The 27,405-nt window shown below is 39.2% G+C and overlaps 1 protein-coding gene across 3 annotated transcripts in view; it reads left to right on the forward strand.

The window, feature by feature from the left end:
* The window catches only part of ERG (ETS transcription factor ERG), a 289,132-nt gene that overhangs the window by 192,126 nt on the left and 69,601 nt on the right, over window positions 1–27,405 (forward strand). Inside the window, exon 1 of one of the 3 annotated variants that reach the window (XM_075593743.1) lies at window positions 5,984–6,213. The exons of the other annotated variants lie outside the window; for them this stretch is intronic. Coding sequence (XP_075449858.1) covers window positions 6,196–6,213 — 18 coding nt within the window. The 5' untranslated portion in view covers window positions 5,984–6,195. Of the gene's footprint in view, window positions 1–5,983; window positions 6,214–27,405 lie in introns of those variants that run through there. 3 annotated transcript variants of the gene reach the window in all.

Raw genomic sequence — 27,405 nt, forward strand, 5'->3', positions numbered from 1 at the left:
TTTAAGACGTTTCGCTATCCAATGCCATTTTAAGTAACGCATTGTGTCGGATAACTGAGGACTGCCTATATTTGGGGGGTTGTATGTATTTGGGAGATGGGGGGGTTGTATGTATTTGGGGGTGTTTTTAAATGCATTTGTTTTTTTTATGTATTTGGGAATGAGGGGGTTGTATGTATTTGGGGGTGTTATATATATATATATATATATATATATATATATATATATAAATATATATATATAAACACCCCAAATACATACAGCCCCATATATATATATATATATATATATATATATATATATATATATATATATATATATATATATATGGGGCTGTATGTATTTGGGGTGTTTATATATATATATTTTTATATATATATATATATATATATATATATATATATATAACACCCCCAAATACATACAACCCCCCTCATTCCCAAATACATAAAAAAAACAAATGCATTTAAAAACACCCCCAAATACATACAACCCCCCTCATTCCCAAATACATAAAAAAACCAAATGCATTTAAAAACACCCCCAAATACATACAACCCCCCCATCTCCCAAATACATACAACCCCCCAAATATAGGCAGTCCTCAGTTATCCGACACAATGCGTTACTTAAAATGGCATTGGATAGCGAAACGTCTTAAAGCGAAACACGTTTTCCCATAGGAACACTGTTTAAATGAAAGGTTCCGTTCCTGAAGGCATTTTTAACACTAAAATACACCAAATATTTTACGCAGGCAATAAGATATGCAGCACACACATAAATGATATAGTGTATATACTGTATTATATATATAATAAAACATATTATATAGTATAATATATTATATATATTATATACACATAAACAACTTTGCAAAGCGTCGTAAGAGCGTTGGATAAGCCGTTTTGGCGTTGTAAAAATGAACATAGGTATGCATTGCACAGCGTTGGATAAGCCATTCCTTGTAAAACGAAGCGTTGTAAAACAAGGACTGCCTGTACATACAACTCCTCCCATTCCCCAATACATACAACCTCCCACCCCCCAAATACATACAAACCCCTCCACCCCCGAATACATACAAAAATGTGGGGTTTCCCACCTGATCCCGCATGAACTGCCATTCAAGTCAATGGCAGGTAATGCCAGGCCCTACATCAGAGCTTTATGAATATATATATATATATGTGCTGTGTGCTGGGTGATAATGGTGAAAGGCGGGGTTGCAGACCTGCCTAAGGCTGCCCCCGCTGCCTCCTTCCGACAGGGCTGGCTACGTACTGTGACGCGTCAGCCGGCCGATGCTGCAAGAATCTTGTGAATTTCGGTCGTTGACGCATCACGTGGTACGCGAGTCAGCCAATGGGGAGGAGGGGAGGGAAGGAGCTAGGTGGGAGGTGCCTTGGGCGGGGAGCAGGGAAAGAGCTGTGTGTTATCAAAGTGTGTGTGTGTGTATATATGTATGTGTGTGGGGGGGTGGACGGCACCACGATCGGAGCCCGCCCCTCTCCCTCGGCTCCCGGCTCCCTACAGACCGCATATCGCGGTCTGTGTCTGCCAGCGCCCCGCCTGTCTGCAGTGCGGGCGCGCTGACTGAGGGAGCGGGGCCTTAGCCTAAGACATGCAGATGAGCATACAGTTGTATTTACATTTAGATTGTGTGTGTGGGGCCAGTGGGTGGGGAGGGAATGAATATGAGGAAGGGTGATTTAGTGAGAGTGGGGTAATTGATGGAGGGGGGAGGAGAGTGAGGGGGGGTGTAAGAGTGGGGATGAGGGGGGTAATGAGTGAGGAAAAGAGGGGGTAAGAGTGAGACGGAGGGAGAGAAATACATGGGAAGAGGGGGGGAATAGAGGAAGGGGCTCATGAGATGTGAAATGGGAAGGCCCGCAAGACCGCTGGCATGGGGGGGAGGGGGGGGGCAGTCGTAACTCTAGTCCTGGGCCCCGGGAAATCTGTCTGCGGGGCCCTGATCCCTAATGTTAATGTAAAATTCTAAATGTTACTGGGCATACAGTATGCACATCTTATCTTCCCTTTAAGAGACTACAGTATAAACAGCTACATTCTGCACCCCAATTTTAGGATTCACTTACCTCATTATCACTAAATGGAGACTAATTGAGAACCATGCAGAAAGTCCAGAGATATATATTTTTAACAGCTTTCCTATCAGTGAGAATTCTTATTATTACTTCGATCAAGATGTTACCAGTATGTTTAGGCCAAGTCAATGTGGGTTTCGAAAGCTTTAAAAAATATATATATTTTTAATGACAATTGTAGGACCAGAATAGCTATGTCTGAGTATGTAATAATTGTCTGAGCATTGATGTTACCTGCAAGTAGCTATATTCCTTTTTGTTGCCAGAGGAGCTTAAAATATTACTTTGAAATCGGACTCATCTAGTAAAAAAGGGGATAATTATCAAATATATTTCATTTGGCTATAAGATGAACATTTTTCCATCTTGAAATATTAGAGAAACAACAACAACAGAATGATGCCTTACAGTTAGATTAAAAATATATTTCTTAACAGGATGCCCTGCCTTCCGCATTGGATTATGCACCTCCCAGATCTAGAAAGAGTGCGATTATTCATACAACCTTACTGCGTCTTTTAAGACGAAAGAATACAAATTTACCCATCCAGGAGTATAAATCATAACTATTTCCCTACCAGCAGCCACAAGTCTGTAGTTTACACATCTGTTATGCATGACTGTCACGGGGCTTGGGTACAGAAAACTGACGTGTGGCGCTTCACATTAAAAAATAAACACTCCCATGAGATTATTTGGTGTCCAATGGTTTAGACTCCCTTGTTCAGCCTCCCTCTACAATATGCAGACCATGTGACTGCGTAATGCTAAAGACCCCAACAGTAGGATAAATGAATGAATGAATAACCAGATACTTGTAGGGGGGACCCCTAAACATAAACTTGATAGAAGACAGGTACTGGGTTGCAGTCCTGGATGGTAAGCTCACATATATGTGACGCTGTTGTTAACAATAACACCAGGAAGATTGAGCATAATAACACACTATAACGTACCAATTGTCTAAATAAAATCCTGGACAGGAAAACATGTAGCAAGTGATTGACTCACTCTGAGTGCTGCACAGTCCATGCGATCCAAAGGTGAGGGGTCCCCAGGTGTGCTTCCGTCCAAGAGGTAGGCTAGTAGAGAAGGAGAAAAACTGGAAGAGCACTACTGTAGGTATCAAAAAAGTAGAAAAGAGGGTGCGTATCCCATAAAAAGATTATTTATTGGTCATGGAAAAAACAGGGCAATGGAGAGCCGTACCAACGTTTCACGCTTCACAGAGCGCTTTCTCAAGGTAGTAGTGCTCTTCCAGTTTTTCTCCTTCTCCCTCTACAATATGCACTACTCCTGGAGTGGCCAAACCCCACTCCTCGAGGGCCACCAACAGGTCAGGTTTTAAGGATATCCCTGCGTCAGCACAGGTTTCTCAGTCAGGGATAGCTTTAAAACCTGACCTGTTGAGGCCCTTGAGGACTGGAGTTGGCCACCCCTACACTACTCCTTGAAATCCTTGACAAGTCTTTATTGATTATTTTAAGGGCAGAGTGGAACCTATCCACACCTCTCCTTCTTAATCAGACTATATCAATGCTGTGATGCATGTGAGTGAAGACAAGTCGGACACATGTTACTGTTCTGGTATTATGTAGCCCCAAAACAGGGTTCTTTGATGCTTAATAGTCTATAAAAGGTGTGGTCAACTCCAGTCATGAAGGGCCCCCAAAAGGCCGGGTATTAGGGATATCCCTGCGTCAGGACTGGAGTTGGCCACTCCTGCACTAGTCTTTAACTCCTCGACAAGACTTTATTCTACACCTACACCAGGCTAGAGCACCAGACCGAAACAAAAACCAGACCGGGACACCCGACCGGGACACCAGGCCAGAGCACCAGGCCAGAGTGCCAGACCGGGACACCAGACCGGGACACCAGACCGGGACATCAGCCCGGGACACCAGACCGGGACACCAGACCGGGACATCAGGCCAGAGCACCAGGCCAGAGCACCAGACCGAAATAAACACCAGACTGGGACACCAGACCGGGACACCAGGCCAGAGCACCAGACCGAAACAAACACCAGAACACCGGACCCGGACACCAGACCGGGACACCAGACTGAAAACACCAAACTAAGTGCACATATTTAGGTGTTTCTTGTCAGGTATTTTGTAAAATAATGTTAAGGCTTTTAGCTATATTATTTTAGTTTCCTAATTGTCGATATGGTTTTATACTTATTTTAAGCATTTTTCATGGCTCTATTGTGCTATTTCTGCATATATCCCACTTATTTTAAGTTTTTACCAGAATTTGATATATAAAACAGATTGAGCCAAAGACAAAACACAAATATTTTTTAGAACCAAAACCTAGCACAAGTGAAAGTGCCCACCCATAATTGATACCCAGGTTCCTATTCAATAAAAATATACATAAGATATAATGTTTGGAAGGGAAGTTTAAGATCTATTGAAACTGATAGCTTCACAGCCGGTGGGATAGGGAGCACAGCTAGGCTATAATGAATGAGGTTGTCAATCATGGTTCATGTCATGCCCACGTTGCATGGCTACATACAGTAGCTCTCAGCTGAGTGAAACTCTGGGAGGGGCTGAATTACATGGATTTCGATCTTTCTGTGTCTACGAAGCCTTTACTCAGTGGAAATATAAAATGCACAGAATCCACTCCACCCTCTGAATCATAACTGGATATTACATTACCTAATCCACCAAGAACCTGGCCAGCCTTTCTAGGGGCACTTTTCCATTGACCAGTGTCGGTCACAGTTAGTTCAATGGTGAGAGGAAACTCTAGTCTGGCTTCTAATTCCCAATAGATGCCATACGTGGGGGACAGAACTAAATTAAAAAGTAGTGAATTTCCATCCATTCCGATTATGCCAGTGTGACCCTCCAAAGTGAGATATGCATTATTCAACATACAAAATAAATAATACTTCTATATAAAAATAGAAGTTACAGAACTGCTTAATTTGTAATATCTTATTTTCTGCTACAAGCGGAAAAATCGAACTTGACGGAAACGGAAATTTACAAAAGTTTCTCTTTCAGCTTTACATTTAAGTTTATCGTTCTGGTAAAATATGTTTTACACAAGGTAATTCCGCCTTTTCTTCTTCGTGGGTAAATTCCACTATTGCTATTTTCGAGGAAGAGAAGCTTTTAATGAACAGACGGTTAGACTTTTTGTTTTTCAATTTATTTTTGGACTTTATCGTTTCTAAGATTAGCACTTATTGGTAATTCATATCTGCCATCAGATTAGCTACATCATATTTCATATCTGACAATATGTGATGTGTCAGAAGGCGGCAAAGTAAAAGGAAAACACAGTATTTCAATTCCTTTTTGCATGTACAGTATTCCGACAGATGAAGAATGGTCCGTACACAGTCACAAATAATGCTTAACATACACCACCAAAGTGTCTTCAACTGACGCGATGTCAATATTGTAATTATTGGCACATACATTATAGATCTTTTGGAAATTAAAACATAATCATCAGCTTGAATAAAACAATCCGGATGTTATTTTTTTTTTTTTTTCCAATAACATTTCTAGACGTTAGCGTTTTGTCATGATCAATTGAGGTTTAAGTACAATACTTAAAAATGGACATAGTGTATTAAATGTTGCTCTGTTAAATACAAAACAAGCTCAAATTCTCAAGGGACACCCTACAATGAACCGAGGCAGAATTTGGCCCATTATTCCTGACATCTGCATCCTGCTTGAACTTGCATATCACTTATACTCTACATTCTGTCACACCTGCCCAAGCAGACATGGGCATTTGACACACACACACACACACACACACACACACACACACCAAAAAAAAAGTACAATATCTCCTAGCACGTATCATCAAGAAAAACATCATTGTTTTTGAGCCCTCTTATCTCAGTGCTCCCAAATATCCTGTTTCTTCGAGCTGCTGCAGCCAGGACCAATAGAAGCCTCTTCCTGTCATTGGCTGACTTCATTTCCCAGAGTTAGCACAATCTCATCCGCTTCGAGCAACCCCATCAAATCTACTTTCTGGTCAGAGCGAAGCTATAATTATTATTATACCAATAATTAACCATCGATTAAACCTGATTGGAATCATGGCAAGCACCATCAAGGTAAGGCTTAGGTGATCCGTTCTGCGTGCTTCGAAAAACTTTCAACTTCAACTTCTTCTTGACATTTTTTTAAATCTAGAGAGATAAGTTTGAGCTGGGCAACACCCCCCGGCTGCCAACAATAGAAGGTAACAAGATTTCCTTTGCACTGCTTAGTAAGTTTCCTTTTTCCTATCCCAACCACCCCGCCACCTTTAAAAACGTGAATCTCTGCAAAAAAAAAAAAAAAAGTATTTCTTTTGACATTCCTTGTACATGTTGTGCACTTTATATGCAATGATGTAATTTTTTGTTTTGCTTGCGTTTTTATTTTTTAAACCAAAACTTTTAACGCTGCGCTAAGATGTGAGTGGTGCGGTAAATTGGACTGTCCCATGGACGTTTTTATACAACGAGCCATCGCTGAAAATAATTACCCTCGCGACACATCTGCTGTACCTTGACCGTTTGCTTGTTGAAGATGGACTATGTTCGGAAGGTTTTACAAGACAAAGGGTGCTTGCAATATCTGCTGGTTATTATATGGGAGCGATGAGAAAGATGCAGTGACTTGGTTACTTAAAAAGTGTTCTGCGAATGTTATATAATGCTACATATGTTCTGTTTTCACATGTATTATTATACGAGTTGGCAGGTAAATGAGCTTAATTGATCATTGTTGGATCCAGTTTTTTATTATTGAGGAAGAAAAGTAACATTTTGGAAAGCAGGTTGAAACGCAATGAAAAGTTCATCATTTGTCTTGCTTTGCATTTATGATTGTGATCTATTTTTCAGAAAGTGGCATGTTATAATCTGGATTGGAAACGGCAAATACGATGAACATATCTTTAGTAACAATTGTCATAATAACATTATGATATTAATGCATACGCATGATCTATGCATAATATATGTGATATTATGGATACATAGCTGGATTGCTGTTGTTAAAGCAAAATGTGATGAATTAAACCATTTTTTAAAAATAGTTATATAAATTATAGAGACTTGTTCAGTCCTCCTCCAAAGAAAAAAATGTCATCAAGTGCTTTGTTGTAATGCTGCAGCTCATGCTGTTGCTGAATTAGGAGTGGGAACATTTTTTTGTGGATATCACATTATTTCCAGCACACATGGAGTGTGTGGTAATCGGGGAATAAAGGATAACAGAATAAAAAGTATGCAGAGCTGGGTGAGCTTGTCGCCCAAGCTGTGAACCAAGCGAAATCTGCTCTTCTTTTGCCCAAGAAAAATGTGCACAAGTTTAAAAGTTTAAAAGTAGTTCACCCAGTAAAAGACCAACTCAATCCATCACCTTTTTTGCGAGAGAGAGAAAGCCTTATTTCTCTAAAACTTAGATAAATTCCAGCCAATTTCTTTAGAACTTATACAAATTCCAGCCCGATTTTCAGAATTCTTTGATCCAAAAAGTTCGAGGGAACTTTTTTGAATTTTCTACCTTCTTAAACGTTTGAGCGAAACAGAGGCAAAGCGATTCTCTGCAAGTTCTTACTTCTCTAATTAATTTTAAGAGAAGAGCTGTAAATTGATGTATGTGGGAGAGATTGTGTTGCTTCCTTTATTATTAGCATCCATAAGTAAGATCGTTGACACAAATGTAGAACTGTTGCGTAAAAGGTTAAGAAATGAATCCAATGCACAGTGAGCTCATTTTAAAAGTAAAAAAAAAAAGCCAAACAATAAAAAATAAAAAAATAACCATGAAAGACAAATGTACATTGTGATTTAAAAGTTGGAAAAGTAAGTAAAGTACTGAAATATAAACATACAATACTTTGGGACATTAAGCAACTTATAAATGAATAGTTTGTACTGTAAGTTGGTTTGTTCATGGAAAGTATACTGCTGGGGAACAATGAAACCAGCAAACATAATATTTATATCTACTGGCAATGCCTGGCCGGTCATGATAAGATTTTTATTGTTCTGACTTAACAGAAGCTTTTGGACAGTGAGGCCTTGAAGCAAATATGTGCTCAGTAACTCAAGCCTATGAGTATATTGTAATTGTTTTCCATGGTGTTCCGGTGAAATAATGCACTCACAATAACGCAGCGCAGAGCGCTAATTGGAGCGGTAACATCATTACAACTGAACATTTCCAGTCTCTAAACCGATTTCCATAGCTAATGTTTTATATTTAGGTGATAAATGGAATGCCACTTTGCTTTCAAGGTTTTGTGTTCCCACAGTATATGCAGACACATGACTAATATTTGGATTGCAGCGGGTTCCATCATAAGAAACCCAAAATATTGTTAACAAATGGAAGTAATTCGTTTTTGTTTTTTTGTTTTTCAAATAATCCTGGGCATTATGGCCCACAGGGTCTCCCAAGATCTAAAATGCATCTGCTGACAATCAACATTGCTGGTTTAATTAGTAGGGTTGCTGTGTCAGATTGGAAAATAAAAACCCCAACCTGTACGGATGAATACTACTTTCCAACTTAATTTTTTTTTATTTTTATATGTAAAGCATGTGACAATGTATAATTCTACATTCTTACCTAAACTGGCAATTGTTTGGTGCTCCTGTTATAAATCTGTTAAAATCCTGATTTTGTGCCTAACATAATGGCTGCTTCAGACAGTGTAACTCAGCATCTACAATGTATCCTTATATTACTAAGGTAATATACTTTATTGTTACAGTTTGCAGCTCAAACAGCTGGGAACATTTGCAACAAATTATCCCAAACAGGAAAGTGTTGCAAAGATCTTGCACTGCTGGGGAGGAGGGATAAAACCAGCTTTAGAAATCAATGGATGCTTTACAACTCATTAAAATGGATTTAGGAGTTGAATAAAAACAAAAAATTAAGAAAAAAATATTATCTAATACTACAGAATGGATTTATTTAAAAACAAAACATATATACGATTTCACATGTTTTGCTGCTAGAAACATTGGGGCAACAGTTTTTGGACGGTATGTTAGAAACCTGTATGCAGTATATTAATGCTAGAAAAATAGAAAAGGAGAAAGCCATTTTTTTTTAGAAATACAGTGGAGTTGTGAGGGTGTTAAACATATTACAGTAATGGTAATCTGGGGTTGTAGATTAAAAAAAGTAGTGATATTCTATTGCCTGGGACCATTACACTGTGACTGCTTGTTTTAATGACATTATTTTCAACATGAATAAAACGGCATTAGCATTAGCATTGGCTACACTGTATGCTTTACCTGTATGTATTTGTTGCATATGGGATTTAAACCTTCCAGAAACCACCAGTGCTAAATTTTCACTAAAATTTGCGGACCAGATGAAATGTGCCCCCCTTTTTTTGTAAAATAAAATTATGGATATTTTTAAACTCCCCCCCCCCCCAAAAAAAAAATGTGCCAACCATGAAAGTCAGTGAGATTGGCAACATTGTTGAGCAATTTTCCAAAAATGTAACATACAAACAAGCACTTTGACAAAGCATATTTGAAGACATTTGCACGTCTCTAACTAAGATGTGTATCAGGGGCGGCCAACTTCAGTCCTCAAGGGCCACCAACAGGTCAGGTTTTGCACGATATCCCTGATTCAGCACAGGTGGCTCAATCAGTGGATCAGTCGTTGACTGAGCCACTGATTTATTTATTTATAAAATATTTTACCAAGAAGTAATACATTGAGAGTTACCTCTCGTTTTCAAATATGTCCTGGGCACAGAGTTAATGATTGCTCCACGTGTGCTGAAGCAGTGATATCCTGCAAACCTGAACTGTTGGTGGCCCTTGAGGAGTGGAGATGGCCACCCCTGATGTATATGAACAATGTCATATAGGGGGAATATGTAAGGTGAAAAGAGTTAATCAAAATATCCATCGCTTAACCCTTTCGCTGCCAGCGAATGCGTTTTCACACTCATCTGGCGGCAAAAAGGTTAACACCAAGAGGGCACTAAAGACCGAATATTGCGCAGTGCAAACCGCCTGTTTTCTGTTAAACAGATGGTGTACTTTCAGCGTGCTAACTCATGTGCAAGTGACATTTTGAGGTTTGTGGTTATTACAAAGCTTGGTCATGTTGGAGACTGCCTTTTCTGTGTGTGTGTGTGGGGGGGGGGGGGGAGGGGGCAATTAATACGAGTGCTGTAACTGGTACATGTAACCGTAACCACAATAATGACAAATGGATAGAAGTGCATACCACATCATGGAAATTATACTAGGATGCAGCGCGTCATGCATTCATTCCTCTCAAAGGAAATCTGTCCGTAGAGGTCAGGAAGAGATAAGCAGTTTTCTGCCCAAAGACGCCTTCTGGAGCTTGAAGACACCTCACAAGTCTTTCAAGTCCACGGGCTGTAAGGTGTCTTCGAGTGGAAGTTCTCTTATGGAGAAGACTGCTTAGTAAATACAGTATGGGCTTCAGCTTTCACTCAAGGATACAGTAATTACTGATGTTCTGTGAACACGTGAATACAGTGAGAGGGAGGAATCTAACCTGAGGATCCATGCAAAGTGCTCTAAAGATTATTCAGTCACCCAGCCTGCCTGTTGCAATTCCTTACTACAGTATATTGGGTAATAGGAAAGTAGGAAAAGATTATATTAGCATTCCATATATATCTAATAAATATTCTAAACCATATTATTTGTAATTTTTCAGTGGAAAAATAGTTGAACAAATGCAACTATTGCTTCAGCAAATTAAACACATTGCAAAATTCTTTAAAAAAATAAATAGGTTGTTAACTGAGGTATTTGATGTGCAGATATATTTTGTTTCAAATAAATATGTCTCCCTTACAAACAACGGTAATCTGAAAGGCCAGACAGATCTTGAAATTGCGTCATTGAAATGTACAAGGCATATTTTGTCATTTAAAAATAAAACTCTTAATAAAAGGGACATTTGCAATCTGTTGCATGATCTGCTCTTTGTTTCAAATTTTGAAGAGGGAGAATCATATTCATTTGTTTTACTGAATTGAATGACTGTATGTTGATTTTAAACCTGAAGTGAAATGTTGGTTTTCTATTCTAGATTTTTCAAATGAGTATACCAATTGCTATAAGATTTTAAATGATCTTTTGTTTGTACTGTAGCGTAGATAGTAACAGCCATCTGTGAAAATGAATGTATTGCATTTAAATATGAGTTACATCTGTCCACCCAAAACCCCTACTCCTGAAATGATTGTTACAGTAGTTCTTAGGCCTGGGACATAGTAAGCGCTTAGGTGCTGCTGCTCGCTCTTGCTTGCTGCCGCTCGCTCTACCAGGAGCTTTTTGCTGTCCTGACAGAGGAGACAGCAAGCGCTTGGGAGGCAGGTATCACTGTGTGTGTGTGTCACTTGGTAGCTGTCAGTGTGTGTGTGTCACTTTGAAGTGGTCTGTGTGTTTGTGTGTCACTGGGGAACCTGTGTGTGTGTGTGTATGTGTGTGTGTGTGTGTGTGTGTGTGTGTATGTGTGTGTGTGTGTGTGTGTGTGTGTGTGTGTGTGTGTGTGTGTGTGTGTGTGTGTGTGTGTGTGTGTGTGTGTGTGTGTGTGTGTGTGTATTATATGATATTTTAAAAATTAAAAATAAAGACATGTTGTGAGAATAAATTATTTATTAACATTGTGCAACTTTGATAAATATATTCACGCACGCACACGCGCGCACAAACGCACGTGCACATGCATACACATACACATACACATGCATACACACACACACACACACACACACACACACACACTCACACACACACACACACACACACACACACACACACACACACACACACACACACACACACACACACACACACACACACACACACACACACACACACACACGCATACACATACATACACACACATGCATACACACACACATGAATACACACACACACACACACATGCATACACACACACACACATGCATACACATACACACACACACATTGCACACACACATGCACACACATATACATACACACACACACACACACACACACACACACACACACACATGCACGCACACACAGACACACACACACACAGGAGACATGGATCGGGGCAGAAGGGGGACAGACCGTCAGGGGGCGGGCCGGGGGCGGGCGCGGGGCCAGTGACGTCACGTAGCTTATTCGCCCTCATTGGGCGAACCGCTCACGTGACCGGCCTGTCTCGCCGGCAAGCTGGGGAATTTAAAATTCCCCTAAGACCTGCGCTTAGCTCTAATTGAGGCTGTAGGGGCTCAGTGCTGAGCGGGAGCGCGCCTCAGCACGCTTCCGCCAGCAAGCGCCAAACATGGCCGAGGCCTTAGTGTTGTGCCAGCCTTCTCTGCACTATAAGGGGTTATTTATCAAAGTCACCAAGTTGCAGACAGGGGCAACTTTTGGAAATGGCATCAGATTGATCAAAGAACAAAATGCCATAGTCTCCATTGAGGATGTTTTCTTTCATAGGTCTAGAACCTATGAGCGAAATCCCCATTGGTATCTGTAAAATAACTGCCAGAGAATTGTATTAGACAAAAGCAAACAAAATGTAATTAGCATCACTAATAAATTCCTTACCTAAAGCTAATAATCTATATATACCTAAAGCTAATAATCTATATATTTGAAATGTTTGCAAATGTATGCAGTGGTGCTGTGCTCGCTGCCTTGATCACAGCACAGTGCTGCCACAGCATAAACCTTACTGATAATAAGTCTGTAGACAGATACTTCCTTTGTGAATTTCCCATACTGATAACTATCCAAATCAGGGAGGACCAATAAAGGAAGCTCTTTCAATAGCAACTTCCTGTCTAATACTATTCTGTTGATTATCTGTTTTAAAGGTACCACAACTGGATCACATAAGGATAGGTAAACAGAAAATGCAGCCGCACTCCACATATAATAAACAAGCTGAAAGTACCCGACTTGGGAAATATAAGACACCAACCTCCACCATCTCATCCCCCCTCCACCCCACCACCACCTTCTCTCTCTCCCCCTCTTCTATCTCATCCCCCTCATCTCTTGCCTTCCCCCTCTCTCTCTCCCTCCCATCACTTTTCCTTTAATACCTTACAATGTCCCCAATTCTTTCCGCCTCTCTCTCGTTCTCCAGCTTTCTTACTTTCTCCTCACGTGTCCACTGACTTCCTCTCTAGCTTTTGTCTGCTTTCTGTGTAAACTGTGTAGCTATCTGACTCTCCTTATCTGCCACCAGGCTATGTGCACTAGGAGGTCACCAGTATGATGTCACATGTCAGATACATAGCCTACCAGGTACAACATACAGTGGCTGACTTGCTTAGAGAAATGGAATAGAATTAAAAATAGAATGTATCCAATTCGCAGACACACAACGTTTTGACTCATCTCTCTGGGGCTTCTTCAGGGCTGATCCCAGTCCAAATCAATAATAAAAGTGAAGGCAGTTAAAACCCAACTATTGTTCATGTTTATAATAATTCTATTAAGGTTTCCTGTAGCTTCCCATACACGGTGCTAATAATGCTAATCACCCACAGTGAAATGCATCAACACTTGTCTATTTATCAAAGTGTCCTGACAGCAAAACCGATCCATCAGCGCAGTATAAATCAGCAAAACATCTATTCTGGAAGAAGGAGGCACTTGGAAGCAATGTTTCCTTTTCTCTTTGATAAACCTGGTGCTTTTTTTTCCACAGCTGAGAAACTTTGATATATTGCCAACATTCTGGTAGATTTAAGGTTCTTTTCAGAATCAATTATCAGAGTGAAGTCACAATAAAATAGTGCTTTTTGCATCATTATAGGCCAGGAGTGGTCAACTCCAGTCCTCAAGTGCCACCAACAGGCCAGGTATTAGGGATATCCCTGCTTCAGCACAGGTGGCTCAATCAGTGGCTCAGTCAAAGACACACACTGAGCCACTGATTGAGTCACCTGTGCTGAAGCAGGGATATGCCTAATACCCGGCCTGTTGGTGGCCCTTCAGAACTGGAGTTGACCACCCCTGTAATAGACTATTAAGCATCAAAGAACCCTGTTTTGGGGCTAAATAATACCAGAACAGTAAAATGTGCCCGACTTGACTTCACTCACATGTAGCCCAGCATTGATACAGCCTGATTCATGCATATACTCCTTTATCTTTTATAACCATATGTTTGACTGGTGTCCAAGAAGGTTATCTGTTTCAGTGCACAAAACCCCTCATGTTTCCTATAAATCATAAAACTGAACTCCGTTTTAATTGTTGGAGACTAGCGCTTGGGCTCAGTTTTCTGTTAGCAGACACAAAAACGTGGGGTTTGTTCTCAAAGTTTCCCAATTGCATAATTGGTGTATGGCTGCTGCAAAAACAGCCCTGAATTTATCTAAGGGAGAAATAAAAAGCAGTTATAGGGAATATCAGTGTTTTCCCTTGATAAATCTGATACTGAAAACTTTTGCCCTAATGTTGCCCCAGTTTTGTATTAATTAGATTTTAATATCTGAATTTAAAGCAGCAATTCTATGTCCCCCCTTTTTTCTTCTTCTTTTTATAAGTAAAGCATGTGACAATGTGTAATGCTACATTCTTGTCTAAGCTGGCAATCGTTTGGTGCTCCTGTTAATAAATCTGTCAAAATCTTAATTGTGTGCCTAACATAATGCTTGATTCAGTCAGTGTAATTCAGCAGCTACAATGTATCCTTATATTTCTTAGGTAACGAAATGGCCGCCTTCTAACTTTTTGCTGCAGTCTGTGAAATGCTGATATGTAACTTTATATTACTAAATGCAACAGCTTTCAGAGTACTAGACAGTCTGCTGTTTGGAACAAAGTAACAGATCGGTTTGTGATACTTTATTGCCAAAGGGCAGAGCTTAAAAAGGTGTGTGCCAGCCTGATTCAAAAGAGGAAGTGGATATGACTTTCTAAATGGTTGTTTTAGCAACAAAAGGATGACCAGTAGCGTTGTAAAAAATATTGGATTTTTCAAATTTTGCTGCTTTAAATGTCTTTTGTTTTTTTGATTAATACAGTTTTATAATTTTTCCACATCTTATGTGTCTTTGCTCATATTTTTTCATTTGCGTACTGTAACTTTTTCTTCTATTTACAGTACCTTTTCACCCCCTGTTCCTCTGCACCTTTAATTTATATTCATTTTAGTTATTTTTCCTAAGGAGCGCTGTTTCCTTTCTTTTTATGCATTTAAATGTCTACTTTACTTAAGAATCTTTTAACAATTGTACTGAAACAGATTGTTATACAGTATATATATATATATATATATATATATATATATATACACACACACACACACACACACACACATACATTCCTACAGTAGCTACTAGTATTGTTCTCACAAATAGAAGTTTAGAACTGTTCATTCTGTATGTTCTTCCTAACGTTAAAGTTACAATCTTTTCTATAAAAGAAAAACACAAGTCTTACAGTGTAAAAAAATAAATAAAAAATAAATAATCCCAATGCTAGAGATGGGTGAGACCAGTCCGAATCCGTTCCCCGGATTTTCCCAATCAAAATCTGTTCCGCGATGTAAAATCCTCAGATGGATTGTTACAGTTTATATCCGTGCAGATCAATCCAAAATTGCCATTGGATACAATCCGTGGATTGAGCAATCTGTGGATTGAGCAATCTGTGGATTCAGCAATCTGTGGATTCAGCAATCTGTAGATTCAGCAATTTGTGGATTCAGCAATCCGTGGATTCAGCAATCCGTGGATTCAGCAATCCATGCGGATGAATTGTCGGTGTTAAAAAAAAAAAATCTGCAAAGCGCGAATGGCCATTTATCAGATCCTCTGAAATCCGCGGATCAAAGAAACCGGGCGATGCGCAGCGGGTCCAAATCGGCCAAAACAATGTGCCCAACTCTACCAAACACAAAGTATAACCTTGCTTAGAACAAGACACCTCACATTCAGCATCACCATTTGTAACTTTAGTGGGCCGCCGTGAGACATTATATGAAGTACTTATTCAGTTGGCTCTATTGCTTGATCCACTCTATTTTGTATAGATAACCCATCACTGTGAATGAAGGATTACATCCATGTAATGTTGGACCCCCAGGTATCACTCATGTCTTCATTCACCAATGTGTATGGAGTAGTGATAACAAAGCTGAGTTTATATGCATGATGGGACTCTTTCCATAGCACACAGAACCCTAGTGATGTGTGTAGCACTTCTTCATGCAGCTAAGAAGTGTGACTGATTATAACAGTAGGAAAACCCCAGAGTTCAATGTATCAGTGCTTGTGGCATTGAATCAACTAGGTTTTATGTACACTCTATATTATAGTTCTTTTGCTAGCACTAAAAGTTTGTAAAACAGACATGCTCTCCAATTAGGCACATCCAATAGAAGACTAGTGGTACCTATCCAAATTCCATACACTTTTACACCCTTCCTGTGTGCGCCATGTGCAACATGGTTATCATCCTGCAGGGACTGAGTACTAATGCTTCCTGCATTGTTAGAAACACTGCTGGGCCTTTACATTCCTTTCCTGCACTCTCATGCATCCTTTTCTTATCTTCTTCCTGGATTGTGCTTCGTCTTGAGCATTAGGTAGTAGATCGCTCTGACTGTGTATGTATTGCCTGGCAGGTTCAGAATTGACTTCTTCTAGTACTGTACCTTACTAAGGTATAAGTAATATCCCATTATTTCTTGTTGGTACAGATAATTAAGAATAGTGAGGGATAATTGCATTCAGACCCATTTAGAACACATGGAACAGCCTACTTTGTGGACATTGGTTTGTGTTTTGGGGGATCCTGTAGGTAGAACTCATTACCCAAGCTACAGTAAGTGAATAGAATATGAAAATATACCGTTTCTTCTCTGCTCCTGATATTCACACTTGGAAAGATTTAATTGTTAGAATTTCTATATATTTGGATTTGTGAAATCAATAATATATATGAGATTTTTCTTAATGATTAAATTCTACTTTTTATCAATTATGTTTACATTCTTCATCTGGAACAGTATCTCGCAAGAACCTATTTCTTACTCACATCCCGCGAGTTATGTCTACTTTCACTGAATTGTGACAAAACATATTCAAAGTCATTAAAACTGTTGTGTTAATTAACGATGTTAATTTGAAGGCATCCAAATAAGAGGTGAAACAAAGCTAAAGTTATGCAAAATATAAAAATTATACTTGTTAGAGCGCTCATTTAAAGATGTGTTGCACAGTAAGACACAAAGGGAAGATGTGTTGCACAGTAGTTGAAAAATTGGGCGATTCATTGCTGAATTTGTTATTGTGTAGAAAAATACATGAACTTTTGTAGACAAAGACATTGTGTAACTGATAGTGGCACTTGGACAATGCTGTGGACCTGTGTGTGGTTGGGGGCGCTCCGCAAGTCTTTAGTCTGGCTCTTTACCAATCCCATCTTGGCTCAGAGCTTTTTAATATATTTAACTTGGACCAGAGTTTGTTGTAATTATGTGCTACATAAGAGTGGGTAAAACAACCAATTGTGCGATGCTGGACAAAATATTTTTATTTCATTATCTTAAGTCCGCAGAATGAGAGTTATTATGTTCTGCCCTTGTGTTTAAAGCATTTCAATCCCTAGTTTCAGACTGACTTGTTGAAATGTACGTGTATTTTTAAAGCTATTCTTATGTGCTGAAAAATGTGCTCAAATTGGCTTTGGCCTCTTTTTTATCTCTGAGTATATGTCCCGACTTTGCAAAGGCTACTGTAAATAGCACTTTGCTAATATTGGAGCCTGCATAAGGTAGTGGGATCAATTGATCATGCACAGAATTAATCTATGGTCCATTTGTGTTGGTTTTTCAGTACAACAAAAACAAGTGTCCTACTGCATCTTGTGATATCCCCTCAACTATCGCCTGCTTCTTATCAATTTACATCCCTGTTATTTTCATCTGTATTATCAATTGGTATTGTTTTCCTCAGTGTCCATTCTGCACGTGGGAAATCCAGGCTAATTTAACATATCGTTTGGTCAAGAATTCCTATTCTTCATAACTTGCTCGAGTTGATGCTGTGGGAGAACCAAAGGGACAAGTTTTCAAGGTTCTCCAATTAGCACAAACCTTATCATAACTAACATGAATCAGCTTACTTAGCTGTGCACAGTATACATGCCCTGAAAACCTAGCTCTGAGGACAGAATCTGAGCACCCCCGCACTAGCAATTTAGATATCCTTACAACCTGACCTGTTGGACTGGAGTTGGCTACCCCTGGTCTAACCTTTCATAGGAAAACAACATTATACATGGAAGTATTTTGGCTCAGCCCTTTTCAGCGTTGCCCTCATATTACAAACAATCTAACCACTAAGATTGAGACTGCAGATAGGAGGTAGGTTATAAATGAGCTACAGTAGATAAAAGACGACTCTGAGCTTGATCCGCAGCTTTTTCTTGAAGGATTGTTTCAAAAAATCTTCAAAGCATAAATGGACGTGAGAGAATGAATGAGAATCAGTTGGTTTTTAACCAAGGAAAGTGAACATGGTGTAAACCACAACATTTTCTCAATGTTGTTAATATTTTTGTTACTATAATTATTAAGTTGTTTTTGGTGGGGTTATTTGTTGACAGAGTTTTTCAGAATTACGTATATCAAAAAGTATATAATGCCCTTTCACCAAACGCCTGGGAAAAGATCACAGGTACACAGTGGTGGATTTACGTATAAGCTAAATAAGCTTCAGCTTAGGGCCTCGCAATTTGAGGGAACCTCCAAATACTACGATTTTTTTCTTTCTCTCCAAATACCTATAATATATTTAAGGGGTCCTGTATATCCATAGAGTATCTTCACACTAAAAATAAATTAGAATAAAATCAATAGTGATTTGAATCTTTAGTAAGTTGAATGTACGTTAAAATTCAACCTATGTCATGTAAAAAAAAAGATGGACCACCATGACGCTACAACATTTCGCAGAAGACCATAATGGTTTAGTTAGTTCTTTCCTTCGACTTCATATCCACAGCCTCTGTTTAAGCTCTAGGAATGGACTCTCACATTACCTTTCAATTGTGAGGAGTACTCCAAACAGTTTACGGTAGTTGCCCTGCCCACAATATTTATGTTTTTATAGGGGCCTCAGCTTTATCATAGTTTAGGGCTTCGCAAAGTCTTAATCTGGCACAGCAAGTACACAAGTGGTACAAATCTTCCAAATGATATCAGAAACACATTATTACCATTTATTTGTAAAGTGTAAACATATTCCGCAGCGCGGAGTACGTCTACATCATATGATAGATGCCAATAACTCATGAAGTGCTTATACAGCAATATATATATATATATATATATATATATATATATATATATATATATATATATATGTAGAGGTATCTGTACCATGTTAGCTGAGCTGTGATACACTGTGGGCGCTTTATAAATGTATATTTACACACATACATACACACACAAATACTGCACACACATACTCTTACATCACTAACATTCAGGGACCATTTAACACCTTAAGTCATAAATGGCATACTGCACAGGGGGGAGGGGATAGGCTTTAGTCAGATACAGTCCAGGCTGCACTGTTGTTAAGTAAAAACCTTTCTTGCTTTATCCATTATAACATAGCCGGAAGAAGAGATCAGTGTATCTCGAAAGTTCAGAGAAATAAAACCATTTAGTTAGCCACAGAACGGTATCGTCTATTCGTTTTTGATTATATTTATATATATATATTGTGGAGTCTGATTATAAGAGCTGATAAAATGTTGGTTCAAACCTACTACATATTTGCATAGCCGTGTCACTTATACTAATATTTGGCAGAGCAGTTATAGTTACACCACACTAGAACAGCCATCTGCGTTTTCCTTTCGTAAATTTGTTTTTCTGCGACTTTGTCAATTACATACATGGAATGTGCCAACTATAATCTCCAAACTGCATACGGTCTACTCAACATGGAATTCAAACGTGAATGTTTAGTCTACATGGAAAAAAGGATTCTGCACCTTTAACGTTGTTTATAACGGTTGGACACAGCTTGTCAGGTGAAGGTTAATTGCTCTCCAGTTAAAGCAGTTCCAGGCACGGATGGGTTATCAGCCCTGAACACTCGTTACAAGATTAATCTCATTTCCGACAAGACTTCCCTTTCCTTCAACTGATTTTTGCTCAGCCATTTGACCTGTCATCAGCCGTTAAGAGCAGGGTGGATTACCTAGGGCCTATTAATGCCTTTTTGCTCTGTGAAACAATGAAGAGAGTTTATCATATCGCAAGGGAACATCTTTAGAATAGAGTAAATTTCAGTGCCATTTGAAAAGCTGTGATTGATAAACAACTAAAACAATCGGGAGTCAGTTAAAGGGAACTTAATGCATTTTCCTTGTGTTTTCTTGTCTTTGAAAAATATTTTCCTTTTTGCAGTAACTTCTGAAGTCATAAGTTAGCTTCATGTGGGGGGGACCTAATATTTTGGTTGTGCATACATTAAATCCACTGAGTGCCTTCTTCTAATAAACATTAAAAGAAGGACTATATATATTTTGTTTTAATATATGCAGTCTTTGATTCTCTTTATTGAAAAAGTATTACTTAAACTGCCGTTCAATTAATTCTCCGGTGATCAACAGCAAAGATCCTGCTTCTTGCGGTTCACTTAATGGCCGCCTTTCAGTTTCAATCAACCCTTACGTCAGTGTAACTCAGCAGCTACAATGTATCCTTATGCTTATTAAGGTCATTATCTATTGTTACAATTTGCAGCTGAAACGGCTGGGAATATTGGCAACAAATTGTCACAATCAGGAAAGTGTTGCAAAGATCTAACTTTGCTTGGGAGGTGGGATAAAAACTTCTATAGAAATCAAAGGATGCACAGGAAATTAAAACTCATTAAAATAGCATTAAGAGTTAAATGTAACAAAATGTAGTAAGTATCATCTAATACTACAGAACTGATTTATTAAAAAAATATATATATCTATGATATTGTTTGAATTGCCCCTATCCAGTTCAACACTAATAATAATAAAAATCTATAGCAATTGCTTTTTATGCCTAATTTTTGTAATATGGAGGATTTTAATATACTGTAATTGCTGTACAACCACTGTTTTTTTTTTTGTCAATTATATCAGTTGCAAACAGCACCACCAATGTATAATCTATATACAGAATCTCTAAGCAGTGCTGCTGGGAATAAAAGAATCCCTGAAAATTCCTACAAATACTAAAGACACAAAGAAATTCCCCGCACTCACACTAACAAGTTTATAACTCAATATAGACAACTTCCTCACGTAGTCGTTATTCTTGTTGTATTCTGTCTATAATATTTATAATTGTATTCAGTTGCAGGTTGCAGTAAAGCACTACAGGTGTAAGTTACCATCACATAAACATCAGGATGTAGATTATCTTTATACTGTAACTGCATTTGACTATAAATCCAACAACACGTGGACGCCAATAGCTGTGAACATGAAAGAAAGGGGAGATGTAAGAACATAATGTTATGTTGCTGACCAATGTGGAACAAACGTTTTTCATTTGCACACATTTGTGTTGCAGTAAGAAACGTATTTGAGTTTCACGCGCCTGACACTAATCTTTTCAGCAAAGTGGTTAATATTACATTAGACATGGTGGATTTCAATAAGCAAATGAGAAAGGAAAGCTGCCCCATTTACAGGTGATAACTGTTATACATACCACTATAATACAGCCGCAAGCAACGTTTCTCTGACTGAGGTACATCTAAATGTACTCCCAATGTACTAGTGGAGAGCATTTGGTGCAAAAGAGGCAGTCCAAGCAGGCACTTTTTTTGTAACATAGGAATGAAGGGGGTCTCCAGAGCTGAACCCCATTAATTTCAGCTCTGAGGTCCCCCCTTTTTCCAGAGATACTAAGCTCCATACTAGGTGCCGGTAGCCACTCTGCTCAGCTAGCTAGCTATTGGCCCACGTGACGCAGGGGCTTTTAACTTGCAGGAGATACCGGCACCCCAATCAGAGGTCTGTATTTCTGGAAGCAGGGGGTCCCCAGAGCTGAAATGAATGGGGTCCAACTCCGGATACCCCCTACTTCAATCCTATATTAAAACATGAAAAAAAAGTGACAAAAAAAATGGCCCGTTTACATTGGCACATGTACAGTAAGAGCAACATGAACATGATGTTTGTAGCATTCACTTAATATCATGATTCCCATTTGATACTGTACATACAGTATGGGGACTTTGAGACAGCTGGCTGGCTCCAATAGTTCTCCTGATATCATTGAGGAATTAAGTGCCCTCAAGGTCCCTATGCTAGGGTGCAGAAGTGCATGGTGCAATGAGAACTCGATTCATGCCATTAGCATCGGCATCCAATGAAAGTCATTTCACAAATGTCATACTTTGGACTCAAGTGTTTCACCTCAACCCTGGCTGTAATGAATATATGCCCAAACCATGGTTCAAAATGAATAAAAGAGGCACAGGATGGATAATGTACATCTTTTTAAGGATACATCCTTCATAACTCTTCATATCTCTCCTATCTCCCTAGATTGATCATTAAACACAAAGTGCTGTATAGAAATAAAAAAATCATAACTTTATTTCATATAGCGTTTTTCTCCCAATGGGACTCAAAGCCCTTCACAATTACAATATAGCGTGTGGTACGCAGCACATAGGAATTTTTACAGACACGGTCCCTGCCCAGAGGAGCTTACAATCTATGTTTTTGGGGCCTGAGACACAGGGAGATCAAGTGAATCCACTGCAACATCCCACTTGTTCTGTAGGCTGGGCAAAGTTCAATGTCAATAAGTGAGTATCTTCGTAAAAATCTTGGAAGTGATTGGAAGTAGATTGCTTGGTCTGTACTGTAGTTCTTGGGTTCCTCTTTGTCTCCTTTCTTATGGATTAAAATAACAATTACATTGCTCCATTGCTCTGGAATTTTCCTGTTCTTTAAGCAATACAAAGAATTGCAAAGAATGTCTCTACTTGTTCCCAAGATTTGAGTAGTTATTCCATAATTAATGGGTTGTGTTGCTTTTGCTACTTCTTCTGGAAGGGCGGATGGTGGTGGTTTCATCTTGCTCTTCATATGCTTGATTATGTGCTGTGTTACGTGTTCTCATACAATTTCTTACACGAGTCCTCAACCTCCTTTATGATATGTGCATGGTCTTTTATTTTTGATCCATCGTCTTGTTTGAGTGTGATGTGTGTGAGTGTGATTTATTTCCAATCATAAGTCACGGCTTCTTTTACCTTCTGTTATCTTATTAGCCTTCTTCATCTACTTACATTTTCTTGAATTTCCGTAACATGCTTGAGCCTCGTCTGGCAGAGCTCTATACTGTGTATTCAATTTTTACTCCTGCATCTTGGGGTCGCTTCATTTCTTGCTGTTTCCTCAATAATAAAGATGGCGAATCCGGCCAAATCCGTTTCCCGGGTTTTTTTTCACATTCCCCCCCCCCCCCCCCAAAATTAGTTTTGCGGTGTAAAATTTGCAGACGGATTTGGTTGGTTTTAATCGACGCGGATTAAACAAAATCCACCATTGGATGCAATCCATTGACACATTTGTCTAATCCATTCCGCGGAACCAACAATCCATTGGCGGATTCCTTAGAATTCCTAAGATTCCTAAGAATCCGCCAACGGATTGCCGAATCGCGGAGCGTGTTGGCAATAATAATACAAAAATCCGCAAAATGCCGATCACCCTTTTTGAGTTTGATTCGTGGAAATCCGTGGACCAAAGGAAGCAGCCGATCCGGTGCCGGATCCAAATCCGCTCAAAAAATGTGCCCATCTCTACTCAATAACTGTTTTTCTTTTTTCTTTACCTCTTTTGTTGGTGAAGGTATCTCCATGCATCTCGAGCCAACGAACGAGTGTTTTCAGCTCTCAGTGGAATTCCCTGCTGTTCTGCGTGAGGTTCTTGATGCTGCTTGCTTTGTCATCCGTTCTTATTTCTGTCCTTACATTGAGATGTAATTTGCAGCAAACCAATCTCGGATCACTTTTCTTTTGTACCCATGGGGGGGGGGGGGATGGGAAGGTGGGAGAAGTGAACCCTGTGTATGCTTGGTGGTTAATAAGACATTGCATGGCAATGCCTTACAAGCCTCTATGGCATGCAATATGTAGATAGGAGGAGGTTGTGGTATCAGGATTTCTAACTCTTTAGTTACCATAGTGGCTTTGATGCATGCCTTCTTGTGACCACTATGGTTACTAAGGTGTTTATAGTATCAGGATTTCATACGGTATGTGTGAACATTTGCATGGCCTAGTCCAGACTGTCCAATTAGGTTTTCTATATGAAGAACTCCATGTAGATTTCTGAATTGGCCGGATCACCACGCTGGGGAAATGAAAATGACAACCATGAGGGCTGTGATTGCCGTATGTGAATGAGTTATTTCGGGGAAATTACTAATTGGCATGCTCATTTTTTTTCTTAGAGCTACCTTTTTACCTTTTTACAATGATTAAATCGGGTTAAGAGGGATTTAGCCATTTTTGGGATTTTTGGGGCGTGAGGAATGGCCAAAACACACACTTTGGAGTATATTGAACGGGTCCCTTAGTGTCAGTATAAAGCCAGTAGCGCAGTTGATGCTTTTTACATAGACACTATTTGTTGCCGTAGACGTGTGCAGCACATTATTCTGTAATATGATATAAGAAATGTCCCAACACAAATGTATCATGCCCATGATGCCACACTGGCTTAACTAGAGCACCCACTACACATAGCATTGTGGGGTCAAAGGTCTTAAAGGGAACATATTAAAGTTAATGTTCTATGAATACAATGAAATATTATATCTTTGGATAATCTGTGGCTAAATAAAACTTTGGTGCAAAACGTGGTTTGTTACTGTACTTTGTGGACATTTCACAAACTTTTGTTGTTGGATATTTGCAGACAACAAATAATAGTAGATTTCTACCACTGTTATTTATTTCTGTTTTATATTTATCCAGGAGCATTTCTATACATGTTCTCGTCCTTACAAATCTCAAACAAAATAAAACAATGCATACTGAGAGTAAAAAGTCTGTGCATGCAATTGCTAGAACCTGATTAGTGGGAAAAACACTGGGCCGTTTCCCACACTGAATGAGATGCAGGAAGTGTTATAGCACCTTGCATACGGTTTCCTCAAATGGGTTTAAAATAAATAGAACACTTACAAAACTAACCTTTGAATGGATGCTGATATGTGAGATAGGCGCCAGGATGGAGTTGTTTTTATCTTAATATGAAGTACTATAAGTTTTAATGTACACTTTTTTGCCTGCATATTTATATGTTGGGATGTTCATTAAAGACGGGGCACCCTTTTTAAAATGTAGCCCCACAGGCAACAGGATTACTCTGTGGTTACCATACTGCTAGAAATATTAACCTGCTTAATGATTAGTGGCTACAATATTAAGAAATACATTTGTGCTGTTTTTATTATGTAAGTGTTATGTCAGGCGCTTAAGATTCCCTGGACTTTACATCATCATATCATGAATAAGTATTGAAAAATAGAACGGAGACAGCAAAATATTTCCCACTGAGACCCAGGCTCCCTTCTTCTCACCTGTGCAAAGCTCTTGTTTCAAACGAACACAAGCAGCGTCGATATGTTAAAACATGACCCCTAAATGAGGAGGTGTAGGTAAGAATGTATACATGTATTATTTGCTGGTGACAATACCTTTTTTATTTTATTTTGACAAATATGAAAATGTAACATACAGCATATACAGAATGAGAAATATATTATCATCAGTGCATATTCTTTAGCTGCTCTTCACTGGTTTGCAAGTAGGAAGGACCAGTAGCTTATCGATCTCTGCCTTCCAGGATTGAGGTGCCTTACTTTAATCTGCCTATATCCTTCTGTGGATGTGGCATGCCGAACTGTACAACGTACTTAATATTAGAGCTTATCAATGACCTTTACTGTGTAACTACCCCAAATTTAGATGTACTAGTTCAGGAGTGGCCAACTCCAGTCCTCAAGGGCCACCAACAGGTCAGGTCTTAAGGATAACCCTGCTTCAGCACAGGTGGCTCAATCAGTGGCTGTCAATGACTGAGCCACTGATTGAGCCACTTGTGCTGAAGCAGGGATATCCTTACAGCCTGACCTGTTGGTGGCTCTTGAGGATTGGTGTTGGCCACCCCTGTAGTACTAGTTATACATCTTCCCGTATCATACATTGTACCATCCTCCCTCTACATCCTTTTCAGATTGTTTGGCTAATCTACGGTCATCTGATATGAAATAGTCCCAGGTATGTTTTCCTCATCATGGTCTATCTCCAGTGAATTGTAGGGCCCTATACAATTTGCCTTCAAGCTATCTTCCCTTGCTTAGGAATACTGACCTGAATGAAGAGAATTCCAATGGCTTCTCGACATATTGAGTGCGGCATAGTACATGATAATGTATTTGTTGCGTTGAATGTTACTTCCCGTGATCAGTCCTAAAGGGTACATTTTATATTGTCTGAAGCAGGGTCCTTCAGGACGTTTTCGACTGAAAATTATCCTTGACTCTGGAGTACATCAAGTTCACCCCTAAATCTCATGTGGATTTATCCATGTTTTTCAATCCCATTCGTGCAGTGGTAAATCTTCTGCAAATCTTCGTGGCAGATTCATTATCCTTCAGAAATTAGACAGAGGTCAAACATTGTTACATTTTACTAGCGTGATTTTACTTTGAGATATTCTTAAAATAAAGAAATCTGGCCGGGATAGACGGATAGACAGGAGTATGGTCAATATGTTTCAGTGTCAGAATGTGAATGAGGTTCCTTGGTTCAAGAGTTAATTTGCTGATTGCATAGTGTTCTGAAGATATGTCCCAATAATTTGCGCTGGGTACATACTGTTCTATGATTTCCTGAATATTCCAATAACAATGAGCAGTTGTGTAATAATGTCACTTTAGAAATAATTGTTTTGATGTTTTGTAACACCAATTCTCCTCGTACCTAGATGAAAACCTTTTTTTATTTTTTGTACTTGGATCTTTTTCTAAAAAAGCCATGTAATGCGCCAGGCTTAAGCTGATATTGGTCCATGTTAAAATAGACAAGAAGCAAGGCCCCCAGATCAGCAGAGAAAGGGAGGTGGGGGAGTGTGTGTTTTACCTTTTCTGGAGCGGCCGACTCATCGCAGGTTGTCTTTTCACCAGTCACCTAGCTACCATCTTAACATGTCCTCCCGCCCGCCATCTTTACA

Source organism: Ascaphus truei, chromosome 3 (assembly GCF_040206685.1).
Source record: "Ascaphus truei isolate aAscTru1 chromosome 3, aAscTru1.hap1, whole genome shotgun sequence".
NCBI lineage: Eukaryota > Metazoa > Chordata > Amphibia > Anura > Ascaphidae > Ascaphus > Ascaphus truei.